General features: G+C 38.7%; 1 protein-coding gene across 3 annotated transcripts; it reads right to left on the bottom strand.

The window, feature by feature from the left end:
- On the bottom strand, positions 1–14,449 carry rela (v-rel avian reticuloendotheliosis viral oncogene homolog A). 3 transcript variants are annotated; one of them, XM_030430091.1, is made up of 11 exons: positions 14,280–14,449; positions 12,490–12,525; positions 12,111–12,256; positions 10,348–10,493; positions 8,369–8,460; positions 7,386–7,520; positions 5,826–5,930; positions 3,375–3,590; positions 2,543–2,623; positions 2,371–2,451; positions 1–1,865 (listed from the first exon to the last, which is right to left on the bottom strand). In XM_030430091.1, the coding sequence occupies exons 1-11, from the start codon at positions 14,284–14,286 to the stop codon at positions 1,021–1,023; spliced, it is 1,890 nt and encodes a 629-aa protein (XP_030285951.1). In that variant the 5' UTR covers positions 14,287–14,449; the 3' UTR covers positions 1–1,020. The 3 variants fall into 3 exon arrangements, with proteins under 3 accessions (XP_030285951.1, XP_030285950.1, XP_030285952.1); XM_030430090.1 differs by having other exon boundaries at positions 1–1,868; positions 14,280–14,448; XM_030430092.1 differs by lacking the exon at positions 14,280–14,449 and adding an exon at positions 12,655–14,252 and having other exon boundaries at positions 1–1,868.
- Between the last annotated feature and the right edge of the window lie 1,687 nt (positions 14,450–16,136).

The raw sequence follows: 16,136 nt of genomic DNA, 5'->3' as shown, positions 1-16,136 counted from the left end.
TCGTTATGTTGTGGTTTTTATTGCCAAGAAAGGTGTTTGACATAATTAATCATTTATTACAGAAAAAAAACAGGCATATAGTATAATCTTCTCACATCATACAAGTATAAAACAGCATAATTTCATCTGAATTAAGCTTTTTTCCTTTACTACAGAGTATAGTAAGTTGACATACAGGTCTGAAACAGTTGATTAAACTGCAGCCATTATTCTTAAAACAACTGTAGAAAAACTTACTAGGCACCAGAGGAAAACACCAGACATAAAACAAAAGCGATGATAGTTTTGCTGCTATAAGCATGTACTAATTAATGTTGCTTGTTTGATATTTATTTACATGAGACCTTCATTTGGTTCTTAACATTTTACATTTTGTTGCAACTCAACAAAGGCACCTGTAAAAGGAAGCTGATACAGTTACCGCTGACCTTCAGAAAACAAAACCATTCTATTTAGTTACAAAGTACAGGTGTATTTAATTAAGAGGAAAATCTGCATAAATTGCATACACCTACCTAAAGATTTTATGATATTTGATGAGAATCAAACCAGCTACTTTGTTGAAAATAAAACGGCAAGACCAAACATACAATTCATTAAAAGACACTGATAATCACTAAAACTGACCACTGTTAAAATGACTGTACAAAAACATGCTTAACATGTTCCACCGAAAACGGATGCCTTCAGCAGAGCATCTGATCTCGTTGTCTTTATAAAACAAACATGGTGGACAGTCTTATCAGGCTGATGCAATGGCTGTATAAGTAAATGATAAATGCTTAAAGAGGGCGATAAAGCCTGGCAAACCCCAATAATTGACAGAACCGTTGCTGGTATTTCAATAACCTTTTCCACAGGGAGAATTTTGCTACATTCCATCTCTTACAGCCCTTCATATTCATTTTGTATAATTTCTTGTCTTTATTAACAAATTAGTTTGAGTTTTGAAGGTTTAAGGAGCAGACACAAGTGGTCTTTGTAAAGATGACCATAAAAAAAAAATCACATGGACAAACTTTAAGTTGGGTGTCCTGACACAAACCTAGCTTGGCTTCCATTGTTAAAAATGGAAATAAGGCGATCCTCATCAGCAGACATCAGCTCATCGAGCTCATCCAGCATGGTTGGCCGGTGGTTGTTGTTGGGTGCAAGATCAATCATGCCCTCGTTTTGGAGCAAGCTGACGATGCTGTTGGGGTAATTCATCCAGGTGCTTCCTGGGTTGTTGGCAAGGTCAGAACTGTTCTGGGATGCAATGTTCTGGGCAGCAGTAGAGGAGCTGGCAGCAGTAGCCTGTTGGCATGTAGCTTGACCCAACATTGAGGTGCCATTTCCACTCTCACTCATGAGGGTGGGGTTCAGAAGGTCCTCAAAGTCATCCATATTTAGGTTGTCTAGAGTGCCTTGGGCTTGAGCTTCAGAAAAGCTAGGGAAGTCTGGGATATCATCATCCACAAGTGGGGCATCCACCCGGAACTGAGTAAAGGAGCTGCTGGTCTGTGAGGCGGCGGTGCTTCCCTGGGTGGCTGTTGGCTCCTGGGCAATGGTTGAGGAAATGTTAGGGAAGAACTCATTAAGGTCTGACAAGTTGACAGTTGAGTATTCCTGGTTGACAGTGGAAGGGGTGGCTGATGAGGAGGAGGCAGCTGTTGTCTGGCTCATCATGAAGCTAGGTACTGGAGTGGCTTTGGGCTGGGGGCCCAGGTTCAGGCTCTCCATGATCCTCCATGTTTGGTTTGTGGTTGCAGCAGAGATGGAGGGGGAGGCCTCTACCTTGGGCTGGACTGAGAAGAGCTGACCTGACGGATTGTAAGAGTAGGAGGGCTGGGGTTTTGCTCCACTGGCACCAGGGGGCACCACAGCTGCTGCAGACAAACCACACACAAAACAAGAAATTTCAGATCCTCTGCTGAAAATATTGTGTTAACAAGTTCTTTATACAAATAATCTTCTTATGGTTGTTTTTAAATTAGCTTTGTTGCTACAGAGATTCAACTGCTACTCCTATGTCTCTAATAAAGGACCAAGAGACAGGCATTAACATCAAATGCCAGATTTACAGAGCTTCTACATTAATGTTAGATTTTTATTACCTCAGCTTATAGAAAAATGGTGGTAGGTACGTGTTCATACATCAAACACAACTTCACACATGATTAACATCTAGGGGTGAAGTTACCTATTTTTTCCTTTGAGGATTATTTTGTACAAATATTTTTTTTACTTTATTTGAATTAATTTGTATTCTTTTGCTTCATTCCCACAGTAGTACAAATAATTTTCTTTCAACTGATGAATCTACTTACCCTGACCACCATATGTAATACAAGCAAATTATAGACTTATTATAGAATTATTAAGACTCACCAGCTGCGTTCATTGGTGGAGCCTTGGCTGTGACTGTTCTCCTCGCTGGGCTTATGTGCCGTCTATCTTGTGGAATCGACACTGAAAAGTCCAGCAGACATAATTGCATAAGAAAATCACCCTTACCTTATATACATAGCAGAGTGACAGAAACAATAATTAAGCAACATACCACTTGACAAAATGGGCCCCAGCTTCAGGCTCTGGAACATGTCCCCTGTACGCTTTCTCTTCTCACTCAGCCTGTACTCATCTACAGGGGTATTTTTTAAAAGGCAGATATAAGATTAACAAACATAATCTCTCAGGTATTTTGAGAAGTCATGAAGTGATGGGGGATGTTCCACCCCTTCTGGTGTGCCCCATGAAACCTTATTTTGAAAAACATTTGTAAAGTAGTCAAAGACGAGCGACAGATACATTTTTGATGCTGTCTGAATTGTGACGTTAATTGCACATCTGATCTTTGTGGATTTAAAAGATAATTTTGTCTGTCAAGAAAGTCACAATATGTTGGAATGATGGTAAAATACCATGTTTTGTGTAAAACCCCTCAGTGAAGAAGATCATCTCACACAGTTAACATTTAGGAACAAGGCCATCTTCCTGGCACAGAAGAAGTATTGTAAATGTCAAAATCACGATAAGTCTGGCAGTTGCAGTTATGTGAAAGGTGAATTAGTTCTGTGAGCTAGCTAATATACAGGAACAGCTCTGTAAGTCTTCCTTTATGGGTTTTGGTGAGCAGTACCATACGTATGTTTGACATTTTCACAGTTTTACTTTGATTGTTTCATTACAAACTGAAACTTTCTTGAGTTGAAAAATGATATTCTAAATTGGCAGACATTAAATGTATTATTAATTTAAGGCACAATTCAAAGGGGATCAGAAAACACCTTGTTTCTCACTACTAACTACTGTACATGGGTCCTATGTGTGAAACAGTAGAAGGGGAGGGACTTTGCGACACCATGAAGAAGCCTTAGAACACTGCCCCTTACCTGGGTCAGCAGGCAGGTACTGGAAGTCCATTGGCTCGCTGACCTCGCGGTCAGAGGGCCGACGAAGCTGCATTTTGACTCTAATGGGCTCAGAGAGGTTGGTGTCACGGTAGGGTGGTGTGCGGAACACAATGGCAACCTGTCTGTGGACATCAGCCTGAGAGAAAGTGCCCTTTCCTTCCCAAGAGTCCTGGAAGAAACGCACCTCGATGTCCTCTGCAGGGAAACAATAAATGGGAAACATAAGAAGACACTCAAGCTGAGAATGAAGAAGAATTAGCGTTAGACATCAATCATGGCAAAGTAGTTTCCTGCCCAGTGTCTGTGCAAAACCAGCTGTAAGCTTCGATTAACAGGGTACAATAGCTCATCACAGAGGGTTGGATCACTTTCACTCTGATGTAATACGAAGTTTGACAACTTGCAAGCCTTGTAATTATCTTCTAGTAAAAGGGTGTAATGCTGAGTAAAAAATTATTGGCACTTCTTGCTGTGAAAACAGATATATGACATTCTCCTAGAAGGATAAGGACCAAGAGTCAAATCATCTAGTCCGGGGGCGCCGTTTAGCTCAGTTGGTAGAGCGCGCGACCCATGTGCCGAGGCTCTGCAGCTGACCTGGGTTCGATTCCCAGCCTGGGTCCCTTTGCTGCGTGTCACTCCCCCTCTCTCTCTCCCTGTTTCCTGTCAAACCTTCAGCTATTCTATCAATAAAGCCATAAAAAGGCCAAAAAAAAACATCTGGTCCAAGATTCACTGGCGTATTTTAAACTGATGTAATGTGTATCCAAGCTCGAGTTGAGTAATTGAGTAATCAGGGGAGCATCCCACAAATACCATGTCCAGAATACAAAAAACATGTTGTAAATCACATATGCCTGCCATAAGCAAACTACTTTAAATATCTATGGGAAGAAGACTTATTGTCATAAAAAAGTGGGAACTTTGATCAATAAGTGCTAATTCAGAGGAGATAACGCTAAGACATAAAACACAAGACGAGATGAAAAAGTAAGTTTGCAAGGTGCAGGGAGGCTGAAAGTTTGAATAGTTGGACATAATATCAGCACCACAGTACCCAAGCAAGAAATTATCCTGATGTAAATTCATGATATACTGCAAACAGTTTCAGATTTGCTGTTTCAACAAAAAAAAAAAAAAACTGTTTTTGCATCGAGTCCATCTGTTTAATTTCAGTTAGCTGCAAGTTGGTTCTACAAAGTAATTCATTAGAAAATAGCAAAAACGTTAAGTGATCATCCATACAGAGGAAGAAAGCTTTTTGTTTGTGATGAAAGTCACTCAGTAGCCCTTTTTACACAGCATCTCTGCATTATCTCCTGCGCAGTGGTTCACCAATTCTCCGCGATGGTGATTCAAACAGAGCGCAGCATCTCCACTGTACCGCCTTGTAATCCTCACAAAAAGCCGGCGCTGTGGCTCCTAAAGAGGGGTGACGGTATACGTCATGTTGAAGACATCGGTGTTTCCAAGGTGTGTCCCCCTGTCAATCTAAACCCGCAAACAGTTTATAATCATATGGATGCTGTTATAATGTGTTGTGATTGAGATCCTGACCCACAGCTGTGGTATTTGTTTTCCTCATGTAAGTTGCCAACGACAGTTACAGTTACTACGTTACTTTTGTTTGGTCCTGTAACGTTGCTTTGTGGGACATTTCTCTGTATTTAGTTGAGTGAGAGACCTGTGCAGTTATCAGACTAGTCAGATCACACTGGGGCAGTTCACCAATAATGCGGCCCTGATACTACCGCAAGTGGCAGATCAGCACCGGAGCGAAATTTCCCCCCTCTCCGCATCTGAAACTTTCACACAGAGGAGGGTGCGGCAACAAAAATCACAAAACTCAAAATTAGTACCACAGAATTAAAAAAAAAAAATAAAAAATACATATTTTAAAAATAAACTTTAACCAATAATGATTAAGAGTTATTTATGACACATGACACACCATGACGTGTCAGCTAAATAGAGTGCTACGGGGATGACGTATTTTTATGTCCTGAGGAAGCCATATATGTTACGAGCAAGTAGCTTCCTTTTTTATTAAATCAGTGGGTTTTACATTTATCACCTGAAACTGATTGAATGTATTACAGGTAATTGACATTGTCTATTTCATAATGTTCACTAAAGGACATGTGAAACTATGAGCATCTAGGTACTCACATCAACACATACAGTACACTTTATTATAAGAGCTGATGTTCTATTTGTGGCTCACTTGTTAAAAAAAGAAGGCCAGTATACTGCCTGTATAGTAACTCCCACTGACGACTTCTGGGGGTGAAAGCTTTACACCTTTTCCACTATAGATGTATTTCAAGCTTTGCATCTCGCTACTCAGTTCTAAGCTCTATTTTTGAATTGTGAAATCTGAAAGTAGAGCTGTGCAGTGGGTTTCTATGCATATACAATACAGACATGTACCTTTCTGCACTTTGTCACACAGCAGAAAGATCTCATCCCCTCCTTTGCAGCTTCCAGAGTTGCGGTTGACTCTGCAGATCTTTAGCTCAGCTGTGTTAGGGGCCCCTGTAAGACATAAAGAGCATTTATGAATAAATAAATACAAAAGCCAGGCTACCAGGCACTTTTGACATGCAGAGGAATTTGGGCTGTGACTGACTACACACCTCAGCCAAACAAATCAATACTTTTCTTTGTATAATTTATGGGTTTTTTTTCTCTGTACATTTAAAAAAAAATAAAATAAAAAGATGCACTGGAAGCCATTTAGAATGTTGTTCCTTGTGTTTTTGATTATTTAGCTATTATTGTATATATAGATGTCACATATAGACCTGATGAAGATCTAATTGAGATCAAAACATTGTCTTTATTAAACTTTTGTGGTATGGAGTGAGTGTGCAGACTTTACGAGCCTACTCTTATTCAGCACAAAACTACAAAAGATTTTATTATGTTCTGGTGACCATATTTCACATACATTTTTATTCAAACTTTATTTAAATCCTGAATTATTGAGGCATGTCCTCCTTTCCAATGATGTGGAGAGTGCGCTTAAAACAGAATTTATGCTAAAAACTATGAAAAAGAACACCAGAACACAAACAAAAACAGTCACTGAAGTAGTTTGTAATCATGATTTTAAATTGACCTATAGGTAGCCTACTGAACTTAATTTTGTTAAGTTATAATGGGTGTTGTTAAATGATACAAGTGTGCAGCAGAAAAACCTAATGCAGTTTTCTCCAAATTGAGTGTTTTCAAACAGGACTTCAAGCATTAGCCAATCATTAAAACTGACCAAATAACTAATTTAATAAGTAAGGGATGTTTGATGGCATGATAGCATATTTATAATAGCAACCAATGCCTGTCATGTTAGAGATGCTCACCCAACCTTTTGTATAAGATGTAATTATGAGTATAATAACTCTAACCAGTACTGAATCTGCACTTCAACATGCCATTTCTATTAATCTCAGTGTTGTAAACAGGATATTTTGACAATGATTTATCCTCAGGCCTAAATTCACTATACATACTTCACCTATTTGTATAGCCTTGTATTAGGTAAGGTTTTTTTTTTTAAGTAATTGACTGTAAAGAACTCAAGACTAACTTACTTTAACTAGTGACATTAATTCTTATATTAATTCGTATATACATTCAGACTGACAAGAAAAGTTCAGATGCACAGAGGAACAAAGAGTGCCTGAGAGGTTGCAAGTTTGAGGTAGATGTATAGGCTAGAACGTGGACTTTAAATTATTTGTGTGGCAACACAGACCTTACTTAGATGTTAATATACAATTTAGGTTAATCAGCTTCCTCTGACAAAAACTCCAAAAGGGAAAACAATTAACAATTGATTTTGGGGAATATGTGATATAGGAATATAGAATAGTTAAAAGTATGCAAGACCATGCATCAGCAGCTTCTACCAAAAACTAGCATTAAAAAATGTAAATCAATTAAACCCGAACATATTGTACATGTACATTGTATATGTGATCCACTCACTGTTGTCATAGATGGGCTGCGAAACCGCAGGCTCCAGAGGAATCAGCTCCCCTGTAGACAGAGTAATGGAGGCCTGGAAGCAAAGCCGAACTGAATTCAGATCAAACTCCTCCTCCCACACCTTCGCCTCGGGAACTGCAGCCAAAACACAGCAGGGAGAGGGTGGGGTACACGGTCAGGCAACAGACCAATCTGGCAGAGCACTGCATCCTGTCACTCAGTCTTTAAATATAAGTCAAAGGTGAAAGTACATAGTCTTAAACCTATTTTACTTATTTTTTAAAAATACAACCCTACACCTTCTAAATTCAAGTTTATCGCTCTTACTGACCAACACTAGCATAGCTGTTTTGTTAACTCGGCCACACTTCAACTCAATTTGACATACATGGAAAAGTTGGTAGATTTTTTTTTCTGTATGTTCAAATCTATTATTTTATTGTATCTTAAATGTTTAATGCCCGCTGCTAGCTAAAACAGTTTCTCCCTAGGGCCCTGTTAGCTAGTTCTTAACACAGTGACAGTCAAAGATAAACTGGTTTATACAAATAATGTTATATCAAAAAAAAAAAAGGAAAGCGAGAAAGTATTTGTAAACATCACTCTTACAGTATCAAGCTTGATATTAGCTAGAAATCATATATCCACCTACAGTATCTTTCTGTTGACCTGTCACCAGCCATTCAAGACAACAAAGATGGCAAAACAACGGCCTCTTTATTTCACAGGGATGAAATGATGACAGGAATGACAGATTCTCACTTCTGAAGCCATTGAGGGACATTTATTGTATTTATTCTAACCACTTTTATCAGTCAAGTTTTGGCCAAGTAAACCTTCTTGTTCAGTTAAACTTTAGGACCTTTAGTCCCTCTCTCCACACTGAACAGTAACATTTCGCACAATGACAGATTTAACAGAGAAAGGGCAACCACAGAGAAAGTGCTTTGTTTTGTACACTCAATGTTAAGCAGACCACGTACTGTTGAAGGGGTTATTATTGGTTTGCAGCCTGCAAGTGATGGCCTCATTCACATCCTTCTTCTTGACACATTGTATGCCCAGGTTCTGAAAACTGAAAGGAAAAACATTGTAAGACTGAAACTAAAAGACAGAAACCACAGAAGCATACTGTAAATGTACTTTCTCATTTGCAACAGATTTAATATTAGAAAATCTTATGTAATTCTTCTTCAATCTTTTTTTAACTCAAAACACACATAACTGTGGACAAAAACCCAATTTTCAATCTACACATGGTGTGAGTATTCACTCCATTAGCCCAAGTATTAATCTTTTGCTTCAATAAAATCCTCATTTAAAAAAAATAAAGCATCAACCTCATGGGTCACTGACCCTATCCCAAAGCTGAGGGGACAGTTTAGGAAAGCAGAGTTAAAGTTGAAAATACGAGACTTCAAGCGCACTACTAACCGATCAAAATATTTCAAACAACAAATTATATCGTAGATTTATAAAAAAGCTAGATCCTTCATACTTTGAAGATCTCATTTTCACCAATAAGGACTACTAAAGCTGCCCCCAATACCTCCCTTTCTACTGGCTATTTCAATGATCACCTACCTGATCAGACTCCCATTTACTGCTATTATCCTAGAAAAGACAGTATTATTGCCCATTTAAGCTGCTATAGCAGATTTATTATTATTTTTCTAAGTTTCAGTCAGGCTTCTCATCATATCACAATACTGAAACTGGGCTCGCTAAAATGTTTTCTTCTATTAAATTCAATATTTATTGATGGGCCGTTTTAATTATTTGCACTTTTCTGCCTGATCTTTCATATTTTCTTCAACTGTATATTACATCTTGAAAAGATAATTTTCTCTGTTGATTTTCTTGTGAGTAGTATTTAGGTGTAGAAATTGAGTAAAATATCCCAAATGTTATTTTCATTAGTGTATGATCACCTGAAACTAAGAATCGCATTTTTCATTACATTAGAATGAGCCTTTTATACAGTATCTACCTCTTCCAGAGTCCGCCATGTTGCACCGCCATGTTTGTACAGTGGCCCGGAACGGACTAAAAAAACACTGGCTCTAGAGAGGGGGTTATGTGTTTTTAGCGGCCACCGTAGAGGAGGGAGGGTGACGACAAGGGGTATTCAGTATGTTGCAAACTGCAACTTCACCACTAGATGCCGCAGATTCCTTCCATCCTTCCATTGTGGACCATTAATAGACTATTTCCTCACATTACACATTGCCTAAATTTACTGTAAATCCTAAAAGAAATCCGCTATTTAGTCTGATGTCAACATTAGAACTTTCGACAAAATACTATATAGCTGTATTGTAACTTTGTTTTGGTTGCTCAAGCAGCCTTGACAACTCATGTTTGCAGAGTAGGGCTTTTCTCAATACATTGTAAATCTTTCAATTTGAAAAACAAATGACTAATATGAACAAGTACGCTTGTACTGGCAGCGAAGGGCAGTACACACTGTGCGTTTAAATTTCATCACATTTGTGACAAATATAAACAAACACAGTGCCTTCTCCCCAGATAGCCTGTTACATTATGCAATATTAAGTCCAACCATTACATAATTAATTTTTTGTTGCTCTTTCTCTCTCCAGACCTTTAGACCTTTTCTTTACTTAATTTGAGCAGTGGCAGTTTTTGATGGTAATGCAGGACACTAGACTGAAAACAGGAAAGCCAGTAGAGGTAAATTCAACTTGTCGTAAGGCACTTTGTGCTGTTAATGTTTTACTCATCTCCAAGCCCAGGTCGACTAGCTTTACCAAGGCAATAGTAAACACATCGATATCTAGGTCAAATTCTAACAAATGCTTCATTGTTTTGATGTGGAACTGCAGTTTTCCCTGCTTCAGTTCAGAATCATTTTAAACACTGATACAGCAACAGTGACTGATACATAATTTCCTCATGTTTCTCTAAAGTGTCTGAAGTACTGAGTGTTATGTCCATGTACCTGTGTATTCTTCTCTCCTGCAGGTCAGCCTCATAGTATCCATGTTTGCAGTCTTTCCCAACCAGTTCGTGGGGGTGAGGCTTGTGTGGTGCATTCTTCGTCACCAATGAGATGCGGACACGCAGGGGGCCACTGTAGTTGTGCACCTGTAGGTGGAATAAGTCAGCCTCCAATGACTTCAAAAGGCTCGGCTATGTAATGTAGGCCTTACTCCACATTGTAGCTCAAAAGCTAATGAGACTTGGATTTACCAACTTTTATGTTATTTTATGTTGTGTCCTTATGACAGGTTCACAACTCTGCAACTGATCAGCCAGTAGATTTAGAGAAAGAAAGAAGGCATCACTCATGTGTTGAATGGAGATCTGTGGATTTTTCAGGAAATGCCTTCCAAAGAATAATTTCTTGCCAGGTTTCAATGAGCAGCTCAAGGGAGGAACCAGAGCAAAACAGCTAGCCTAGCTCTGTCCAAAAGAAAATAAAAGCACCTAAAAGCACCTCTAAACTTCACTTAGTAACAACTTATATCTAGTTTATTTAATCTGTACAAAAAGAAAAGTGTAAAGATGAAAATTTTAACAAGGTTATATTCCAGACTTTTCTTTGGCCAGCCAGCAACTTTCTTTAGTCTTTGCTGTTTGACTTTCAACTGCTCCCAGCTGAGGAGGATTTTTTAAATCCGTGGACAGAGACAGACAAACAGTTCCCACCGTTTCCAGGCTTTGTGCTAAGCTAAGCTAACCAGCATCTGGTTCCAGTTGTATATTTAGCATACACACTTGACAGTGGTATCAATCTTCTCATCTAATCCTCAACAGTAAAATTTATAGTTGCATTTCCAGGATGCCAAACTATGGCTTCAAAACTGTATACCATCTATCTTAAATTCTAGTATCTTACCATTTTTCCCCGTACACTAACCTGAAGTTGAGGCTAGACTGTGATTTAATGCTCATTATAAGACTGTCCAAGTAAATCGACAATTTAAAAATCTTCTGAGCTTCAGTAAATGTTAATTATTGACCTTTGAAATAGTAACATGATTCTATACCCACGTACTAACTGAATAAACTATTTATATTTTCGTAATCATTTTTGGCCTATCAAATGTCATTATAAGAGTGAAACATGTAAAAATCACAAGTTTCCAGAACCCATTCAGCATTCCACCATAACAAATAGTATAGATCTTTATCTACCACTATAAGACTGTGACCCAGCTACAGACATTGACATTGAGAGTAACTATGGAAATAGCCAATCTTCTCACTGGTCTTGTTTGCATATGGAGGAGACATAGAGGCATCAGGATTAAACTGAGACTGCTTCATAAACATACATACCATTCTATGTCCCTTTCATTGTATTTAATTGTTTATATTTATTCAGAAAACTTTTACCAACCTCTTACTTGTTGTTGTATTACTTTCTGATTTAACGCCGCTGTTATTGTGAAACACAAACGTTTTTAGGCCTGTAACTAATGATATTTTCATTATTGATTACTCTGGTTGTTATTTTTTGGTTCAATCAGAATCTGTCTACTTATTAAAATTTCTAAAAAGCAAAACAAAACATGGTGAAGTCTTTAAATGATTTGGTTTAACACCAACAGTCCAACACCCCAGGTGGCCTCTTAACCCCTAAACCATATTGCAAGTAAAGTAAAGTAAAGCATAAAGTATTTTTTAAATATAGGAAATAAACAAGCAAAACCACAAACAACCTCCACTTGAGCGCTCAATAATCTGCCTCGTACTCACCTTGATGGCTGGGTGGGTCTTAGTGGTGTCATTGCTCTTCTCTCCGGGAATGCTGCCTGCTGAACGTCCCTCACACTTATATCTAAACCTCATCCCCCTCTGCTTCGGCTGCTCGATGATTTCTATGAAGGGGGTCGCTGATTGGACTGAGGGACAGGTGGAAGTAAGAGAAGAAGAATGTGACTTCAATGCATTTGGAAAAACAAAAACACAGACTGTGAAAAACTGCCTTTACTTTGATCAGTGTGTCAACGCAGAAACACATAACTTTGTCATTGATCACCAGCACACAGACCGTTGAAATGTTTACTCAGCCTGCTGTCAATATCAGGATTGATTTATACAGCACACTGATAATCTACGGGAAACAGCTTCTCACCTGGGTTGAGTGAGGCCAGGCTCCATCCAAACCCACCTATGGTGTATAGGAAACAGGAAATAACATTTCTTAGAACAATTATTGGATTACCATCTACAGTACACGACACACAGCACACAGTGGCAGCACAGATGACACAGTCAAAAAGCTACTTTCAGCACATACTTGTGGTTTAGTAACAGTTTGTCATTTGCAGTGTGGTCCGGGTGGAAAACTACAAGACTGTGCAGCTTCCAAAGAGGTCAAAGGACGCCGAGATACAAAGGCTTCCCAGCTAAATATAATTACTTGTCATAAACTGCAGCCCGCCAAGCTGCGAAAGAAAAGCAGAAATGAACAAACAATGACAGACAGGGTGTAATATCGGTGTCAAATGACCCACATTGTAGCGAAGAGCCCCCATTGTGAGCGCTCTATATTCAGGTTAGTGAATTGCTGAGATTCATTGAGAGAAGCCAGGTGTGACACAAGATCAGGTGGCTGAAGCTCCACCCATCAGCTAGTAGGACTTGTTCGATTTGAAAACAAGAGTAAGATGCTTTCCAAGTTGTAACATGCCTGCTTCCCAGCCACAGACTAAAGTAATAGCATGTGGATAATGCACCACTCTTTGTCTTTTAGCTTTTGTCCACAAGCTGACAAGTGTGAAAAAAGGTGGGACAAGCCTCAAATCCCTTATTCAATTAGTCATATCCTGTAAGATAAATTTGAGTTATATGTATCTTTGACGAAGCATAAAGGCCTCTTTCACTTTTGGCTATTTCTATGTGAATACATCCCAGGCTGTTTGATGATTCTGATGTTGTGAAAGTGAAAGTAAAATGTCTTCCACATCACTACAACTGGGCCTACAGAAATCACTCAATGTACTAATACCAAAACACAGCTGAAGACCTCAGCGATAGTCGCTTTCATCCTAATTGCCCTGTCAAAAACTTCAATGCATGATTGATGACTGTCACACCCGTGGTCGACCTTCTTGTGTTTCATTAATTTCACTGCCCTCGTCCTATACAAATTACACATCATGAATATCAACAGTGTCGGTATGTGATGTGGAAAACCCAATCCTGTGATAAGATATGGAAACATGGGCAGTTTTGAAGCCGTCACAAGTTATTCTTCACCTCGGCATATGTAGGCCAAATGTCCCACTCAACAGCGCGTACCTCACCGCAACTTGTGCGAAAACATGGTGTGTTGTTTCCATGATTTCCGTTCGCTAAAGCTGATGTGGGCGTTAGCGAGCGGCCAGGACCAAATACAATAGGACAGGTTCTTAATAGAAACAAATATTACCCGGTGGGTTACATCTTAGCCGAACTCAGGAGAAGTTACACAAAATGGCCGACAAATTTACAGATTATGATTTTTAATTTCAAATTTTCGTAAACAGTCAGATGACACCTGAATTGACAGCTCTTTAAAGGTAGTTTTGCATTTCCAGTCATAATAAGTCAATCCATGAGGCGTTCACCCGACAGGCCTCTTGGCAGCCTGACACCGTTTGGCTGACTCGTGTCGGGTGAGTTAGCCACGCACGGGGAAACACTCAGTGTTACATCAGCTTTCACTTTTATATCAGGTCGACAAGTAATAAAATCGGAAAGTTATGTCAAACTCCCTTCTTTGCGCTAGCTTATCCGAGAGTCGCAGACTCCTCCTTGCTAGTCCAAAACCCAATGGCAGCGGGGCTTTCCCTTGCGCGGACAACAACTCTATGTAGTTTCACCTCCACTGTCCATAAAGATGAGTAAACAGGCCGAGAAAATAGAGCCAGCTCGTCTTACCCTCCATGGCTGTGTCCGGGGTCCAACTCACGTTTTTCCGCCGACACCACTGTATGTGTGGAGTATGTTTTTCAGCTTAAAAAGACGCTGCAAACACGACAGTGCGGACTCACAAACTTCTTGACAGAGCCGTTCTGTCGCCTCCTTCGCTCCACCTACATCAGAGCCCAGGCGAGCACACAAAGTGAAGCTACACGCTGGCAGAAAGCGTGGCTTCCGGTAAGCACAGTGGAAAAATTACAACACCTGCGTCCAGCCTGCTGTTTTTCTATTTATAATATAATTGCTTACATTTTCTAATGTTGCTCGTCTATTTGGATTACTTGATAATAAAAGGTTTTGCCTCACCACATCAAAAAACGTATTCAAAATAAATGACAAAAAGCCAAGCAAATTAACAGCCATAATCCTGCATGTAACTTTATATTTAATGGGATCGTCTTACATTCTGTCTGTTTTTTCACATTATGCTGGCTTTTTAGTTTCTGAGACCCCGAGACTCTGTAGGCTATTCAAAGGAAAATTAATAACTTTATTCTACACCAGCCTACTTCTACACATATATCATTAATCCACCTTATAGAATGTTCTACTAAAGTATTTATATTTTCATTCATCAAGAATTCCCAACTGATTAACAAATAATAATAACAAGTCATGAAATTCTAATGGTATTGTATTTTCACAGCAACTTGACGCTGTTATTTTGAAGAGAAAAGTCGTATGCTTCCGGTGGTGTCCACTGTTTAGTTTTACGCAGCTGCATCTTTTTGCCTTTTCTTTGCAGTGCAACTTGCCACCACCCACTCAAAACAGTGCGGAAATACCCAGATGACGCACTTAAAAGGAACAGAAAAATAAGTTGTGAGTGGGAGAGGCAATAACATAACTTCTGTATTTAGTCATAACCTGGAAGAGAGTCTGAGACTGGATCACCTCTGATCTCCACTTCAAGTTAATACCTCTAAACAGGGTGCGTACTGTAGAACACCCAGCTTTGAGAACACTGAAGTGTCTGAAGCTCTCTTTAAAAAGTTACACTGTATTGCGCTGACCTCTGTAATTTAATTCAATTATTTTCTTCTACATTCTTAGTGTTTTTGTTATGTTTTAATTTTTGGTTATTTTCGTTTTTATGTGTGTATATATTACTGTGTACATATGCATATGCTTAAAAAAAATCTGTGATTGGAAGTATCCTATTGTATTTTTCAATAAAAAATATTTAGGAAATAAAAAAAAAGTTCCTACACTGACCCACCTTATTTGTTTTCCCTTTTGTTGCTTTGTTGACATGACCAGAAGAGGGCGCTGTAGGTAAATACACCAGGATCTGCTCTCACATTACCAACGCTGTGCATTTGACCCCTGATAATATTTAGTGACTGGGCCTGAATTAGGTCTTTCTGTCTTTTTTCTTTTGGTTACCTTTTCAGACATTTTCTTCATTTTAAGTTACTTTTTATTTTAAATGTTAATTTATGAATACCAACTAAATTTGCACGGATGATAATTTTCAAACCAATGAACAGCTATCAGTAGCCCAATTCTATTATTATTATTATTATTATTATTATTATTATTATTATTATTATTATTAAACAATTGAATTAACCTGTTGCAAAGGCACTGGTTGTATTGATGCCTTCAAGTGCAAGTTCATGATGATGGGACAAAGCATTGATGCATAAATGTGGAATGCATTGGTGATAATTTAATTATTTATATCATCAGAGGGAGTTATTTGACATCTTCAGTTAGATTAATCATAACAAGACAACAGTAACCTTGAATTTGAATTTAATGTAATGGTATAACCACTATCTGACACACGCTTTAAAACATGGTGGGGATTTA

The sequence above is a fragment of the Sparus aurata genome, chromosome 10, assembly GCF_900880675.1.
Source record: "Sparus aurata chromosome 10, fSpaAur1.1, whole genome shotgun sequence".
NCBI lineage: Eukaryota > Metazoa > Chordata > Actinopteri > Spariformes > Sparidae > Sparus > Sparus aurata.
This window is presented reverse-complemented; position numbering and strand designations above follow the sequence as displayed.

Excerpts from the sequence above, each read along its gene's own strand:
- rela (XM_030430090.1), bottom strand. Across the intron at positions 2,624-3,374 it reads GTACCTGCCTGCTGACCCAG|ATGAGTACAGGCTGAGTGAG; the intron begins GTAAGGGGCAGT and ends ATACCCCTGTAG. Across the intron at positions 1,869-2,370 it reads TCCACCAATGAACGCAGCTG|CAGCTGTGGTGCCCCCTGGT; the intron begins GTGAGTCTTAAT and ends GTTTGTCTGCAG.